Raw genomic sequence first — 17,490 nt, 5'->3', positions numbered from 1 at the left:
TGTCTTTGCATCACCTTAAAAGGGAAGGCGTAACTGTAAGACACCCTCTGGATCCCTTGACAGACAAGAGCCTTTAGCATTTCAGCAAGGACCCTGTCTAAAAAGGGCGTCAGTGCTCAGCCCTCCAGCAGTGATGCTTCAACTTGGGTGACCCTTCTGCAAACCCCATCCCACCTCTGTCAGGTTCTCACAGACAGCTTCCAGCCTCCCTGCCTCCCAAGGCCAGACCAGCAGGTGGACAGCGAGTTGGGTGACTCCCCCTGGCTCTGCTCTGAGAGCACTGACAGTGATAAGCTCACACAGACTCTGACATTCCAGAGGCTGAATAGGTCCAAGCCCTTCCAGGCTACTTCTAATCAAATCTTGGCTATAACCTACAAGGCCCCGACTCCAGGTTAGCTGAAGAATGTCTCCTCCCATGTTTACCTGCTTGGACCCTATGTTCCCCATCTGAGGCCTCCACCAAATGAGGTGGGATAGGTGGCTATAAGAGAGAGGGCCTAGAATCACAGAATAGTAGGGTTGGAAGGGGCTTACAAGGCCATTGAGTCCAACCCCCTGCTCAATGCAGGAATCCAAGTCAGAGTCTCTTCAGTGGTGGCAACTGGCCTGTGGAATGCCCTCTGCAGAGGGTCTTGTTTGGTGCCTACATTATAGTCCTTTCGGTGCCAGTCTCCCAGGCATGTTAAGAATTGTTTTAGTGCTCTTAGATCTTTGCACTGTTTAATTTTTCTTCTGGTTTTATTTTGGTTTTATTATGTGCTGCGCTGTTTTCATCCCTTGCTGCTGATTTGATCTTGTGTCATTTTATAATCATTGTTTTATTGTGATTTTGTATTTTATGTTTTTAATTTAGCTGTATACTACCTAGAGAACTTTGATTATTGGGCAGTGTGAAAGTTTAATAGATAAAATACATAAATAAAATTGATCTTTGTCTACAACATTAAAGAAATGGCCAGTAATGAAGTAGTTCAATTTTTATTTTCAATTGTCATTGGTTTGCAATATTAAATGCTCTCTTTTGAGTACAAAAGATTAGTTCAAGCCTCTCCTTAATTTTGCTCATGCTAGTAACATGCTGGCTCAGTCATAACAGTGTCTTGAGGTCATATTGGAAAAAAAACGCTTACAAACAAATAAGCTGAGTATATAGGATAAGACTTCCAAAGGAAAATCAATAACTATTGGGCATCTAGCTCCTACAATTCCCTTGAGAATCTCTGAGTTGTTAATAAAACAAAGGTTGACTGCAGAAACGGATGGGACACCACTGACTGGTGGTTAGTTCAAATAATGATCAGGTATTCCAGAAGTGTATTGAACTGTAGTGCTGGAGGAAAATTCTGAGAGCGCCTTGGACTGCAAGAAGATCAAACCAGTCCATACTCCAGGAAATAAAGCCAGACTGCTCACTTGAGGGAATGATATTAAAGGCAAAACTGCAGTACTTTGGCCACATCATGAGAAGACAGGATACCCTGGAGAAGATGCTGATGCTAGGGAAAGTAGAAGGCAAAAGGAAGAGGGGCCGACCAAGGGCAAGATGGATGGATGATAATCTGGAGGTGACGGACTCGACCTTGGGGGAGCTGGGGGTGGTGACGGCCGACAGGAAGCTCTGGTGTGGGCTGGTCCATGAAGTCACAAAGAGTTGGAAGCGACTGAGCGAATAAACAACAAACTCCAGAAGACTTTCTGCTTTAATTAGCTCTGTTCACTCAAAATCTTTCACTACTGTTTTGCCACAAAGATCATTTTGGAAAAAAATAGCTTATTTCTTCTTCAGAAGCAGCACACATTCTATACTAATTCAGGTATATTAAACTTATTTAATGTGCAGTAAAAAGAGGATATCTGGATGGAGTTAGGACTATATTACAACTATAATCTATCCTGCTACTATCCAGTTTTAGGTGATGGGTGCTCCACACATCAATGGTCCCAAAAGAGCAGTTGTGCATCTTTGCCCTCAGATGTAATTAGGGATGGCAGAGAATTCCGCCACGGATTCCAGTCCGTTACGTAAATATTTACGTAGGCTAGAACGGTGAAAAATAAAGGAACGCAAATAGTGCCCACTACGCTATTTGCGTTCCCCTTTTTTTCGCGGTTTTATATTACGTAAATATTTACGTAAGATAAATTGGTGAAAAATAGGGAACGCAAATAGCAGCCGCCGTAGCCACTGCCATTTGCGTATGCTGGGTATTTTGGGGGGGGGGGGGTTAGCCGTGATAGACTACGTAAATTCTTTCGTAGCCTATCACGGCTGCCTGGCTGGATGCAAATGGCGGCCGCTACAGCGGCCACCATTTGCGTCCACAGCAGCCCATCCGCAGCAGGAAATCTGGCTGCGGATGGCCCTGACTGGCTGCTCTGCGGCCTGGCTGAGGAGCAGAGCCAGCCACTGAAGATTCCGGGGGGGGGGGGAGGACCGGATCGCCTCCCCCCCGTCGAGGATTCCGGGGGGAGGGACGGAGCGCCTCCCCCCCACCGTGAAAGATTCCGCAAAAAGGTGAGTTTCGTACATCCCTAGATGTAATGCATGTGCCGTAAATCTGCTGCTACAGTGCAATACTGTCTCTTTCCAGCCCTGCCACGACCACCTCCTACCTCTGCATCAGTACCAGGGGTCTCAGAGCAGGGTCTCTGGCAGCAGGGGACGACAAGCACTTTACTACCAATGCTACCAGGGCAACTGCTAGGCAGACGGAGCTCCTAGTTTGATTTCTGCTCTGCTCCAATGCCACCCCTATAATGGCCAAAAATGGTACAGTAGGATTCTTATTCCACCTGGCTACTGTAGTGACTCATGAGGTCACTCAGTAATTACTACATAATGAAAAATCTGGGAAAATACTGACATAAATATACAATCCAGGACATAGGAAAATAAAAATAAACTAAAATAAAATAACGATTGGAAATACTGGACTAAGGGGCTAATATGAAGGCATAAATGCAGAAAAGAAATTTCTGGGTGGGTAAGATTACAGTTATTGTTACTTCTATATAAAATTCCTGACGCAATAATCCATCGAACCACAAACTGTACAGTCAAAATGAACACATCTTTAGGTTTTGAAAAACAAATTACAGGTTAAATGTTGCAATGAAAAATCAATGAGGTCCATGGCTCATGAATTTAAATGAAGTATATAATTTCTAGGAATACAGTGATCAAACTGCACTTTTCAATCAAACTGAAAGCCATTCTAAATGCAGTTGTATCACTATGCCTAGTTTAAAACTAGGTTGGATCCATATTTAATCATGCTTAGTCAGGTTTTAATCAGGTCCTGGATTTCTTACTGTTGACTGTTTAAAATTGCTTGTATGTGTGTGCACAGGTGTGTGTATTTGTGCTGCCTGTTTATATGTTTGTATGTAAACAGTTTTTATACTATGTATAATATTGTATTTTTAAGGTAAAAACAGGTTACCTTAAATCTTTGTAAGCTACCAGAAAGCTTCAGCTATTGGGCAGTATAGAAATGTACTAAATGAAATGAAATGCTTAGAGTAGACTCTGGATCCAACACACTGAATAAAATTGGCCTGCTGTACAATATTAGCAGTCCCAAACCACATTAAAAGGTTTAAAAACAGGTGATGTATCAACCTTTGAAGCCTCTCAACATGCCTTCAAGGGACTGCTACATACGTCATGGCTAGAACTACATGCCACTGGTGTGAGGACTCCCATGCAATTAGACTGAACCATGTGGAAAGTAGTTTTCAGACATCATAATAATTAAGACCCTCCTACGTGTAACATTAATTGATTTACACATTTAGAGTTAATACTACTAAATTAAGCATGTGTGCTAGGAGCCATTATTGTGCAAGAGCCATGTCCAAAGTGAGATGTCTTGCTGCAATGCAACCTGTACTGTAAAAGGAAACCAATCATACTTAGGCAAAAAATTTAAATACCAACTAAGGGTCACTGAATTGAACACACTGGCATTGAGAATCACTGGTAACCAGCGTTGCTCAAAGTAAAAGTGTTGACCAATAGGCAAAAATGATGTTCCATCAGGCGTTTTTCAGGATACAGGTACAAGCTGGAAGCGCATGTGTTTGTGAATGAAGATAAACAGGCATTCTATAGGCCTGATGCTGTCGGCATCATACTTGTTGAAAATGATTCCTTGAAGCGGTGGCATTAAGATATTATTAGAATAAATTAAGTTGGTCAACCTACCGAAAAGAAGATACAAGCAAGGTATAATAAAAGACAATGAAGATGAAGTGGGGAGTGCAGTTGAAATAGACAGAAGTATACAAATACTAAAAGTAACTTCATTGTTCAAGCAATTCACCAATACTCCATAAATCCCTGGTAGTGTAAGTTATTCAGTACAAATATCCAGGCACTGAAATGTCTAGTGTTTTCTTCAGCCCTTTTAGCCCTAGATAACCGTCTTCTAAAATTACTGCAGTGTGAAAATGATACTATTCAAAAGCAGAGGTGAAAAAGTTTTCTTTGTTAACAGCCTGTAGGCTCACAAAATGGAACCTGTTCTTTTATCTGCTGATGTTCATTTAGCCCACCAAGCAGTCTTTATTAAAGCAGAGGCACTAGGCAGTCAAAGTTCATTAATACCATTTATATAATCTCTGCAGTTTCAATTAACTCAGCAAGACATTCTACAACATGATAACAGTCTCATTAATTCAATAAAATCCCATAACTATTAACAATATGGTCTATGTTAAACGGGGTGTCACCTAGTACAAAATAATAGCTTTAACAGCTTGTGAGGAAACTCAGAAGTTTCGTGTTTTTTTAAAATTGATTTGACTAAATACTCAACTCTAATGCAGCAAGGTATTATTTGTTTGTAAGGAATCTATAGGATTTTCAGCATAAGGAGATGATAGTTAATCCATACCACAGAGGGAAATATTATTTGCTAGTTAAATAAATTAGAATCATAGAATCATAGAATAGTAGGGCTGGAAGGGGCCTATAAGACCATCGAGTCCAACCCCCTGCTCAGTGCAGGAATCTAAGTCAAAGCAACCCTAACAGATGGCTGTCCAGCTTCCTCTTGAATGCTTCCAGTGTGGGAGAGCCCACCACCTCCCTAGGTAATTGGTTCCATTGTCGTATTGCCCTAACAGTCAGGAAGTTTTTCCTGATGTTCAGCTGGAATTTGGCTTCCTGTAACTTGAGCCCATTATTCCATGTCCTGCATTCTGGGATGATGGAGAAGAGATCCTGGCCTTCCTCTCTGTGACAACCTTTCAAGTACTTGAAGAGCGCTATCATATCTCCCCTCAGTCTTCTCTTCTCAAGGCTAAACATGCCCAGTTCTTTCAGTCTTTCCTCATAGGGCTTTGTTTCTAGTCTCCGATCATCCTCGTTGCCCTCCTCTGAACCCTCTCCAGTTTGTCTGCATCCTTCTTAAAGTGTGGCGCCCAGAACTGGACACAATACTCAAGATGAGACCTAACCAGTGCTAGTAGAGGGGAACTAGTACTTCACAGGATTTGGAAGCTATACTTCTATGAATGCAGCCCAAATTAGCATTTGCCTTTTTTTTTTGGAGCCACATCACAGTGTTGGCTCATATTCAGCTTGTGATGGACAACAATTCCAAGATCCTTCTTGCTTGTAGTATTGTTGAGCCAAGAATCCCCCATCTTATAATTGTGCATTTGGTTTCTTTTTCCTAGCGTAGAACATAGCATTTCTCCCTGTTAAATTTCATTCTGTTGTTGCCTGCCCAGCGCTCCAGTTTATCAAGATCACTTTGAATTTTGTTTATGTCTCCAACGGTATTAGCTCTCCCACCCAATTTTGTGTCATCTGCAAATTTGATCAGCATTCCCTGCACCTCCTCCTCCAAGTCATTCATAAAAATGTTGAAGACCATTGGGCCCAGGACTGAGGACTGCAGTACCCCACTTGTTACCTCTCCCCACTTTGAGAAGATCCTATTGATAAGCACTCTTTGGGTCCGATTCTGTAGCCAGCTGTGGATCCACCTGATCGTTGTTTGAGCTAGTTTGCTCATCAGGAGATCATGGGGCATTTTGTCGAAAGCTTTGCTGAAGTCCAGGTATATGATGTCCACAGCATTTCCACAGTCCACAAGGGAGGTGACCAGATCAAAGAATAGATCAGATGAGTCTGGCAGGATTTGTTCTTGACAAATCCATGTTGGCTTTGAGTAATCATTGCCTTGTTTTCAAGGTGCTTACAGTTGGATTGCTTTATGATCTGCTACAGAATTTTCGCAGGAATTGATGTTAGACTGACTGGTCTGTAGTTTCTGCTTTTTGCCCTTTTTAAAGATAGGGACAACATTAGCCCTCCTCCAGTCATCTGGCACTTCACACATCCTCTGTGATTTCTCAAAGATAACAGACAGTGGTTCTGAGAGCTTTTCTGCCAGTTCCTTTATTACTCCAGGGGGCCATCTACATGAGTCTTTTACTCTGGGGTGGGTGCAAGTCGTGGTCCTTTGATTAGACGACAGTCACCATTTTGCAGCCATCCGTGGTTTTCGCCTGGAAAATGCGGATTTCCAAGGAAATGTGTTGGTGCAATGGTTTTGGTTTGCTGCAGGTTTCCCACGGTTGCGAGCTGTCTGTCTCTTCCCCAAACGGACTTTGCATTTTGTGGTGGATGTGTTGTAGGTGTGCGTAGTGCTTGCGTAGCTCTGTGACCCCCCTTTACTCCCCCCATCCCTTCACAGCTGCACAGTTACAGAGGCACAGAGATGGGTTTTCATCCATTTAATCACACTTTTGCACATTTTTGCAGCTTCATAACTTTGCAGTGGTTGCTTTTGGAATCAGTGCCCAAGGACTGGGGGGGGGGGGGTTCTTGGTGGAGGACCAACATTGTTCTGGTCACCATTTCGAAGCAATGGGTAGGCACGTACTGCTCATGCTTGTGAGTGTGGACCATCGTGAGAGTCTCACGCTGGGGAATTGACAAACAGATGCTGTGGAAATGAAGGAGCACAAAATGCTCATTTTTACCTAACAAGGGACAGAAAGACACAGCAGAGCCCCTAAAATACAAAACAGCCGCTGAAGTGTTTCACCCCCACACTTATGGGACTACACAGCTGTGCATTTAAGTAAAATGGCAAAAAAAGGGCATGGTGGAGTCTGTTAGGGAAGTGTGTGGTAAACCATGAGTGCATACCACCAGAAGCTACTTCGAAGCTGAAATGCTGCGCAGTTGTGACGGGGTGGGGGGTAAAAGCGGTGCCATGTAGATGGGGCCCAGGATGTAGTTCATCTGGCCCTGGAGAATTGAACTCATTCAAAATAATTAGATGTTCCTTGACCATATGCCTATCAATCTCAAGCTGTAATCCTGCCTCATCAGCCTGTACTTTGCCTTTGCCAGGGGGGTCACAGACTCTCTTTCGGGAGAAGACTGAACTGAAGTAGGAATTGAGCACTTCTGCCTTTTCTTTGTCATCTGTTATCATTTTGCTCGTTCTCAGCTTTAGCCTTCCTGACGTCATCCCTGCAATTCTGTGCTACCTGCCTGTACCTGCCTTTGTCACTTGGCCTTCCTTCCACTTCCTGTATGTGTCCTTTTTTGTTTTCAGGTCATCTCTAAGCTTTTTGTGAAGCCACATTGGCTTCTTCTATTGTCTTCCACCTTTTTTTCTTGTTGGAATTGTTTGTAATTGTGCCTTGAGAATTTCCTTTTTTAAAAACTCCCACCCATCTTGGTGTCAGGGTGGACAATGAGCCCATAGAATCCCAGAGTAGTTCTGATTCGGAGGAAGAGCAGTCACTCCTGGGAGAGGACCGCGCCCATTTTTCCCCAGGAGGGGGGAAGAAAGGGGGCGCCCTCCTCTCCAGGAGCGACTGCTCTTCCTCCGAATCAGAACTACTCTGGGATTCTATGGGCTCAGTGTCCACCCTGACACTTGGACTCCTTTTCTCATTAGAGTTGCTTGCCATGGGACCTTACTGATCATTGTTCTGAGTTTATTAAAATCAGCTTTCCTAAAATCCAGGCTACGCGTTTGGCTACACTCAGCTTTTGCTTCCTTTAGAACCAAGAACTCAAGTATAACATGGTCACTTTCCCCCAGAGTTCCCGTAACTGCTACATTATCCACTAAGTCATCTCTGTTGGTTAGGATCAAGTCAAGGATAGCCGATTGTCTAGTTCCTTCCTCCACTTTCTGTAGGAGGAAGTTAGCAGCAACACAAGTCAGGAATTACTTTTGCAGAATTTGTCTCCCAACAAGTATCAGGGAAATTGAAGTCCCCCATTACTACTACATCATGCTTCCTTGAAACATTGGCAATTTGCTTTTCAAAAGTTTCATCCTCAACTTCTCCCTGATTGGGTGGCCGGTAGTAGATTCCGACCACAATGTTCCTTTTATTCTTTGCTCCATTTATTTTAACCCAGATGCTTTTGATGGGGCTACCAAGCTCATCCTCTTGTATTTCTGTGCAGAGATATGTATTTTTAACATATAGTGCGACTTCACCTCCCTTTCTGTTCCTTCTGTTCTTTTTGAACAATTTATATACTTCAATTGCTGTGTTCCAATCATGGGAGTCATCCCACCAAGTTTCAGGTACACCTATCAAGTCATATTTCCCTCCCATATTAAGAGTTCAAGTTTGTTCTGTTTGCTTCCCATACTCTGGGCATTAGTATACAGACATCAAAGACCATGTGCTTTATAGTCTGGCTTTCTTCCTACATGGTTTTGAAGACTATTATTGGGTGCTATTAGAGCTGTTGTCTCCGTTGTGGTGCATGAGCCTTCATCCATTGTTACCCCCAACTTTACATCTCCTTCCCCCATAGGATTCAGTTTAAAGCCTTCCTGATGAACTTCTTCATGCTGTGGCCAAACACATTCTTCCCAGCCTTTGTGAGGTGCAACCCGTCCCTTGCCAACAACCCATCTTCCAGGAAGTCGAGCCCATGGTCCCAGAATCCAAATCTCTTGCATCAGCACTGCCTTTGTAGCCAGTCAGTCACCCGGAGTATTTTCCTTTCCCTTTCTATCCCTCTTCTAACTACTGGAAGGATGGATGAGAAAACTATCTGGACCCCAAAGTTCTTCAGTTTCCTTCCCAAAGCTTCAAAGTCTGATGTGATTTCTTTGTAGCTCTGCGTGGTGGTATTATTTGTTCCCACATGGATGAGGAGAAAGGGTTACACTCTACACCACTCCACTGGTGCAGAGTGGCTTCTAGTTTTTCTGCTCCTGTCACCCTTTTCTAAGGAGTATCCTCTACTTCATTTTTCCTTGCCTCAGCATTTTCCTCTTCTCCCTCAGCTTGCTGTTGCTCTTCTTGGCTTTGCTGCTGTAGTTCCACTGTTCTGTCTAAGAACTCTTCATCTTCTCCTATTTCCTGGAAGGTCAACACTTGCTGCTCCAGTCCTCTTACTTTTTCTTCCAACATTTTAATCAACTTGCACTTGTAGGATGTGTAGGCCATGTTGATCTCAGGCAAAAAACAAACATTACATAGAGTGTGATTCTTCTTTTAATCTATCTATTCCTTTTAGTAGAAGTGGGCCATATGTACTAAATATAACCAGGTTGGGTTTGTTTATCTCTGCAAGAAACGCCTCATATCAAAGATGCTCAAGATAATTTTCAGTCATGTGACTGAAGCTGGCTTCAGATAATACTTGCAGATACAGTATTGTACCTAATATATTCCTTTATGGTTCATCAAGATTTAATGATTCGAGAAGATACTATAATCTTTTCGTATACTCATCCAATGCATTGTGTGCTTGGACAACAGAGGAAAACCAGGTTCCCTGACTTCACTGACAAAGTTTTCATGGAGGTTACCACTACTGGTAGTTCAAACAAAGTATTCCCCTTTCTAATCATTCTTGCACAACAACTAAAATGTGATGGTCTTTTTAGCATATTTTTTCTTATTTAATATCTTGGGAATTTGGCCTACTGAGGGGGCAGATAAGCTGTTTGCCTTGCTTGCTCTATCTATCTATCTATCTATCTATCTATCTATCCATCCATCCATCCTCTTCCATGAAGGACTAAACAAAACAGTGTGTACAGTCTCTAAAAATTAGGACAGCGAGAATACAACCTACTAATTTTCCTGGACACTGCGGTTGCTTTAGATACTGATGATACTCTTCTGGATAGATTACCTGGTTTGGAGATTGTGGGCACTGTATTCTATTTATTCTCTTACCCAGAGAGCCTTTTCCATAAGATGGGTCTGCAGGGTTCAATCTTGCCCCCCACCATGTTCTTTAATATCTACATGAAACCAGTGAGTTATTTTAGGATTTGGAGTGAGCTATCATCAGTATGTAGATGACACTGAATTCTACATCTAATTCAAATGAGATGGTGATAGTGCTAAATCAGTGCCTGGAATCAGTAATGAACTGGATGACGGCCAATAAACCTAAGGTCAATCCTAAAAGGTACTATTGGTGGGTGGTGGTGGTAACTGGTCTGAATGGGGTTGCACTCTCACTAAAGGTTCAGGTTCGCAGTGTGGGCGTGCTCATACATTCATCTTTGTCACTGGAGGAGGTTGAAGTGACATCTGTGGCATGGAGGGTCTTTTACTCTTGAGGCTGGTGAACCAGCTGTGGTTCTTCCTGGGCAGAGTCAACCTAGCAACCTAGTTATCCATGCTCTGGTAAATTCCAGATTAGACTACTGTAATGCAATATATGTGATGCTTCCCTTGAAGACTGTTTAAAAACATCAGTTTCAAAATACAGAGATTAGGCTGATAACTGGGACTACTTGCTTGGAATATATCTCACTGGTTTTTAAACAACTTAACTGGCTGCCAGTCCATGTCCAGCACAATGTACTTGCTTCCCCTTAAAACCCTATACAATGTGGGACTCCAATATGTGTAGAATCATCTATTTTCACATTAACTTGGCTATGAACAGCGGTCATCTTTGGAGGCCTCCTCCAGGTTACCCCACCATCTGAGATTAGGGGGTGACAACTAGGGAGAGGGCCTGCTTAGTCATTGGGCCCCACCTTTAGGATGCTCTCCCAAGGAAGAGCTGCATGTCGCCTACTCCTATGCCTTTTGGCGGCCAGGTGACAATCTTTTCACTTTACCAGGCCTTTGAAATTCTGGTTCAATTGGTTTTATGTGCAACTGTAACTCTCAGATTATAATGTTGTGTTTTATTTGTTCTTTTATTATTCTATGATTTTTATTGTTCTTATGTATTTGCATGAATATTATCTGCCCTGGAAAAAATAATACAGGGGGTAATGATTTTAAAATAAACACAAACATAAAAGAAATTATCTGTGTCACAGAATGGCTGGGAACAGACAGACTCCAGTGTATGAATTTCAAGCAAAACTAGTTTGGTTGATAAAACATTTCTACTCCCTATACTGTGCCTGTTAATATAAATGTATTTAGTTTTCTTAAACCTAAATTCAAACTCAAACTTCTCAAGCAACTTACTCTGGAAGATCATCTTGAGGTTGGTAAGATTCCTTGTGTGCGTACATAGTTTGAAAGCTTTTATACTTTCAGCAATACAAGATGCTCACATTAAAAGGATCACCTGAATTCATGTATATTTCTGTAGGCATAACACAGACACTGTCGAAACATAGATATACTAGTAACAGATTTCAAGTATGATTTTTCTGTAAGGCCATAGCATTCATATATCTATTAGTCAAAATATTTTAAATGGCTTGCACCATAGTTCACTATATTTACTTGTTGTGGGTACAGATAAAATGCCACGAGTTTATGTTTTACTCAGCTTCCTTATCATTCATGTCTAGATAAATAAGTTCTCACATTGGGTTAGAACCAAAACTAGTTGCACTTAGTTGAAATAACTTAAGTCATTACTAACTTAAGTTCAACTAATTTAGTCTTGCTCCAACCCATGTTCATATATTGGCAATTTATGAAGAAGAGTATAGAAACATTCATTAGCTAGTATGCAATAAAAAAGTTTTTTTTTAACTTTAAAGAAGTTAGAACATAAGATTTAGCAGCACTGAAGAAAACAATTTGAGGGAATGTCTTCTTGTGAGTGTGAAGCATATGTGCTTGAATGGCTTGCTTTCTGTACCACACAGCTAACAAGCAGTTCTTTGATTGCCTGAGCCTTATCACACAACTTGGGAGATAATAAAACCTATGTTATTGTTCAATCAATTGTCAAGAATGTAGGGTAAAAATGGTGAGGCAATGGATACCACCTGTACGATAGTTTCATTACCTGTTTATAAAGTAGCTGCTCATTTTCCCGAGCATAACAAAACAAAACATCTGTAAGAATCTTTCTCACATTTTCTTCTTGGAAATACTGCATTTCAGGAAACCTGGAGAAAAAACAACAAACATCATTGATGTAGACTACAATACTCACAGATTTGTCTTTGGTTTTTTTATCTGTAATTTATTAATAGGCTTGTTAGCAATCCTACTAGCTACTACATTTCTTTCCTTCCACTCAATGGGTGGGTTCGCATATCACTTTAAGCCGTGGTGGTTTATAAGCTACTCACAGTAGTTTATAAGCTACTGTATCCCCCACACAATTGGACAAATAACCTACTGTGCATAGCTTATTTGCAGTTGCACACTTGGACATAGGGTGACTGGCTATACAAAGCATTTCTTTTTTTTCCACTGTGTCACAGTAGCGCAGTAGCGCTATTTTGCAGTTGCACACTTGGGAGATAGGGTGAATGGTGCTATACAAAGCAGGATAGGGCTGGATGTGCCTGATGTTGGAAGCTAGGCAGGGTCAGCCCTGGTTAGTACTTAGATGGGAGACTGCCTGGGAATCAGGCTTCCTGCACTGAGCAGGGGGTTGGACTCGATGGTCTTGTAGGCCCTTTCCAACCCTATGATTCTATGAAACCTCTAAGCTCCTTATTTTTACTTTGCACTGTGTCACAGTAGCACAGTACCACTTTTTGGTTTTTCAGGGGTGTTTTAGTGCTTTTGTCACTGGCTATCTGTACCTGGTTGCTGGGCAGATCTCAGAAACAGAGATCTGTTGGTTGGAGCAGAGGAAGTGGTTTTGCCCACTCTTACCCAGCGACTCTGTAGGCCATCTTTAAACCACTCTTTAAGTCACTGTGGAGTGCCAGACGACACGATAAGCCACGATGGCTTAAATAAACCTTGCTGCAGGCGATAGCTTATCAGAGTTGCTTATTTTGGCTTAATAAGCCATCTTGGCAAGAGAAATCTCTTGCACTGGCTGCCAGTCCATTTCCGGGCCCGATTCAAAGTGCTGGTGTTAACATTTAAAGCCCTTAACGGCTTGGGGCCAGGTTACCTCCTCCCATATGTGCCTGCCCGGACCTTAAGATCATCATCAGCGGCCCTTCTCTGTGAGCCCCTGCCAAAGGAAATGAGGCGGGTGGCTACTAGGGGGAGGGCTCTTTCTGCTGTGGCACCCCGGCTCTGGAATGAGCTCCCTAGTGAGGTTCGCCTGGCGCCTACATTGTACTCCTTTCGGCGCCAGGTGAAGACCTTTTTATTTTCCCAGGCATTTTAGCTTTCTAAATTTTTATCTTTGCTGTTTTAAATCTGTATTTTAAACTCCTGTACTGCTGCTAGGTTTTATTGTGGTTGTATTGTTATATTGTGGTTTTAATGTTTTATATATTTTAAATTGTTTTATTGTGTGTTGTTTGGTTTTAATTTTTGTGAACTGCCCAGAGAGCTTCGGCTATTGGGCGGTATAGAAATTAAATAAATAAATAAATAAATCACTTGCAGATGGCACAATAAACCATGGTGGTTTGCAAGCTACTGTGAGTAGCTTATAAACCACCATGGCTTATTGTGCTGTGTGAACCCAGTCAATAAGGTTCTTACGTGTACTCTATCTTTTAAATAACATATTAATAACTACAGTATTTAAAGTACTCTGTCAGTTCACACAAGATGATTTCTGACACTGGTATCACCTGTGTAGGAAAACTACATCTACACGTGACTTTCCTGTGACAAAACTGAAGGAGTAGCAAAAGAGAAGAAATGCTAGGTTAGGCCTCCAACTTCCTAGGAAACGTATCTAAGGCTGCATTTCTACATAAAATAATGGAAACCTGTTCACATTTATATGGAAGTAAGTTCAAGTGAAATCAGTGGTATTTGCTTCAAGTAAATGTCTTTGTTTTTATAAAGACAGAACGAGAGAGGTAGAAGGAATAGAAAGGAAGTTCTCCCCCCCCCCGCCCCATACACAAATGGAGATTAAGGAAAGAAGCCATCTTGTGAGTTGCTTCAGTTATGTTCAGAAAACATTCATAGTCACTGAGGCTTTGCAAATACTGAAGTCTGACTTTGCTCTAGGAACGGAGTGTTTAATACTGGAAGGGAAGAAGCCGAGAACTGCATATGTATTTATTCCCCTACTCTGCATTTTCATGTAGTTTTTAGCCAGCACAAACCGGAGCAGTGTGGGAAGCATGATTCTAGATAGAAATGCAAGAATAGCCCTAACAACTGGTGACAGACAACCAGTTTAGATGGCTGCTTACATATGGATTTCCCATTTACTATTTAAAAAAGAGGAACATGTTCATCTTAAACATATCATTCCCTTCGCCAAAATGAAAGTGTAACCTTTTTTTTTTTACAATGGCTCCATATAACTAGTAAAACTATCACTATCTGAACTTTAATTCCCCAGTTATAACTTAGATATTAATATAATCTTAAACATCCTGAACTGTTCCCATTTAAAAACAAAAAATACCATCTGTGAGAATTTACATGAAAGCTTACTCAGATTTTAATTATACATCTAACAGCATAATGCATTTGAAAATACATCTAGGGCACAGGCATACAAAATAAAGCAATAAGGGATGTCAATATTTCCTGTGCATTGTTTTGTTTTTTGCCCATCAATTCTATAAATGGAAAAAGGCACCAAATTGAACTCTGCATTTTAAAATCCATAGGACTATTTTCTCATCCCAAATTTCAGTATAGGGATATGCTACAATCAGAATAGTAACATGTCACGTAACAAGTAATTGAGCTTAATTGGAGTTACTCAGTGCAATCAGAGTTCTAACTCTGACAAAATATTTTCCGGAACTGAGTTCTAGCTTTGATAAGTTCCTTAACAGGAATGACCCAAGGGCTAAAGAGATGAAAGAATATTCACAATGGTAATAAGGAACATTTTAAGAAGGCATCTCTGACAGTAGGAAAGTACTACACAAAAATAGAAATGCTAAATTCCTCTAGATGAATGACATTTCTCACTAATTACACATCACTTTTTATTGATTAAGTGTTAAGAATTACAGAAAATCATCTGTTCAATCTTGTATTATAAACATAATTTAGTCACAAGATCTGTCAGTTGGTCTCATTCTTTTTTTCTTTCTCACTGAAACCATTAAAAAAAATCTAATGTAACATCTCATAATATTAATTTACAATAATCCAGCTTCAACAGCTCCAATACATCTCTTTGGGATTTAAAACAAGAGAAATAAATTCAAAGCATCCCTTATAGATCTAGATTATTTTCAGTCAATTTTCTTTAAGCACCAGTAATCTTGTTGGGCAGCCATCATGCCCATATTCTACCCTGCAAAGAACTGCTCTAAGACCTGATTCCACCAAAAGGTAGGTTAAAATGTTAAAAATGAATTAGGGTGTAATCCTGTGCATGTTTAGACAGACGAAAGTCCAACCATGCTGGCTGAGGCATGCTGGGAGTTGTAGGACTTTTGTCTGTCTAAACATGCATAGGATTGTACCCTAAATGTATGGCTCTGTAGGATGGATCTGGCTCACTATTGCTTTTCACTGGGTTCATGAATGTGAGCTCTGCAAGCAACTACTGGCTTATCTTGAGTTGTTATTTTTAAGGGAAAAGGGGAGAAAGCATATGGCTATTGTGGGCTAGATGGGGCCTAGAGGCCAAAAATTCTCTTCTTGTATAGCAATGGATTTGTATAACATGTTTAACATTGACACTTACGTTCTTGTCACATCTTGTTCAATCATACCTCGAAGTTCCTTGTCCTGAAAAAATTTGTTCCAAAGACTCTGGAAAAGGGTAGATAATTATGTGAAACATGGGATAAAATGGATGGGTGATATCACGCATGGGAAACCTCCAGCCCACCAGGCCTCCCCATCTGACTCAGTGAGACCCCTGCTGAGAGTCTCCAGCCCTCGGAGAAAGACACCTGCAGCACCAGTTCCCACTGGGGAGGGGTGAGCAAAGCCAGCTCAGCTGGGAATTGAGTGAAGCTTCAAGGTGCCTGGAGTGCCTTGAAGTGGCAGTTCCTGAAGGAGCAGCTCCCGCCTGATGCAGCCGTGAACTGTGGGCATGAATGGTGCGTGTGTGTATGAATGTATGTATGTATGAATGAATGAATGCTGTATGTGGTGGGCAGAGGGAGAAGGGGGGTGACCCTATCTACCTTGGGCTGTGGTCTTGCCCACTGCTGGGATGTGGCCCCCAATATCCTTCCCCAGAGGCAATGTAGACTGCAGGCCGAAAAATGTTTCCCACCCCTGGGTTATACAATCTGTTCAAATTGTAATCACGCTGCATTTGGCTGCTTGAAACTAGGCAAAGATCAGGCTTTGTGAAGTAGCCAAATATCAATCTTTGGAAAATCAGACTTAGGGAGTTTCTGTCCTTTTGATCAAATTTCATTAAAAACACACTGTGGTTGCAAGCTAGAGAATGTTTGGTATATTTAAGCCCCACTGAAATCAGAAAGTAGCAGAATCTAACTCTATAGCAGATGTGCCTATGTTTCTTTGGACTAAGCCTAGTGGCTGCCTACCAATATAGCTTGCAAATGAAGTATGCAATTGTGGAACAGAAAAAATACTGAAGGTTTTCATGTATTTATTACATTTATATCCTGCCTTTTTTTCCTCTGTAAGGAACCCAAGGTAGTGTACATAATCCTCCTCCTCTCCATTTTATCCTCACAACAACAACCGTGTGAGGTAGGTTGGGCTGAGAGTCTGTGACTGGCCCAAAGTCATCCATTGAGCTTCCATGGCTGAGTGGGGACTAGAACTCGGATCTCCCAACTCCCAGTCCTAGCCATGACACCACACTGGAATACTACGTCTACATCGACTAGCAGTAGTTCTTCAGGGGGTTGAGACAAGGATCATTCCCAGTCATACTTGGAGATGCTGGGGACTGAACCTGGAACAAAGCATGTGCTCTACCAGTAAGCTGTGGCCCCTCCCTTCAGTACATTAATATTCTGATACTTGGAAGTAATACTGAAAAAAGAAATATTCCATGGAATGAATACTTAAAAGGTTCGAATTATCTAACTATTTGAATAAATTTAGATTTTTAAATATATAATAGTCCTAGGGCTGGATCCCGATTTACGCTGGATCAACTTGCCCCCTCCTTCCCAGGGCAGCCCCTCCAGTCCCTGAAAATTCTATGCAGAGTGTCAGGAGACCCTGATGAATGGGAAGAGGTATGGTGTCAGGGGATCTTCC

The 17,490-nt window shown here is 41.6% G+C and overlaps 1 protein-coding gene across 25 annotated transcripts in view; it reads right to left on the bottom strand.

Moving 5' to 3' along the window:
* The window catches only part of TBC1D5 (TBC1 domain family member 5), a 412,711-nt gene that overhangs the window by 166,910 nt on the left and 228,311 nt on the right, over window positions 1-17,490 (bottom strand). For all 25 annotated transcript variants that reach the window (XM_084858401.1, XM_084858405.1, XM_084858400.1 and 22 more), the window contains 2 exons: window positions 15,983-16,050; window positions 12,236-12,338 (listed from right to left, as the gene is read on the bottom strand). In XM_084858401.1, the coding sequence (XP_084714527.1) occupies window positions 12,236-12,338; window positions 15,983-16,050 (171 nt within the window). The remainder of the gene's footprint in view (window positions 1-12,235; window positions 12,339-15,982; window positions 16,051-17,490) is intronic.

Source organism: Heloderma suspectum, chromosome 5, assembly GCF_057233095.1.
Source record: "Heloderma suspectum isolate Gila_16-S chromosome 5, 16-S_ref, whole genome shotgun sequence".
Classification (NCBI taxonomy): Eukaryota; Metazoa; Chordata; class Lepidosauria; order Squamata; family Helodermatidae; genus Heloderma; species Heloderma suspectum.
Note: the sequence above shows the minus strand (reverse complement) of the source record. Positions and strands in the feature narration are given on the sequence as shown.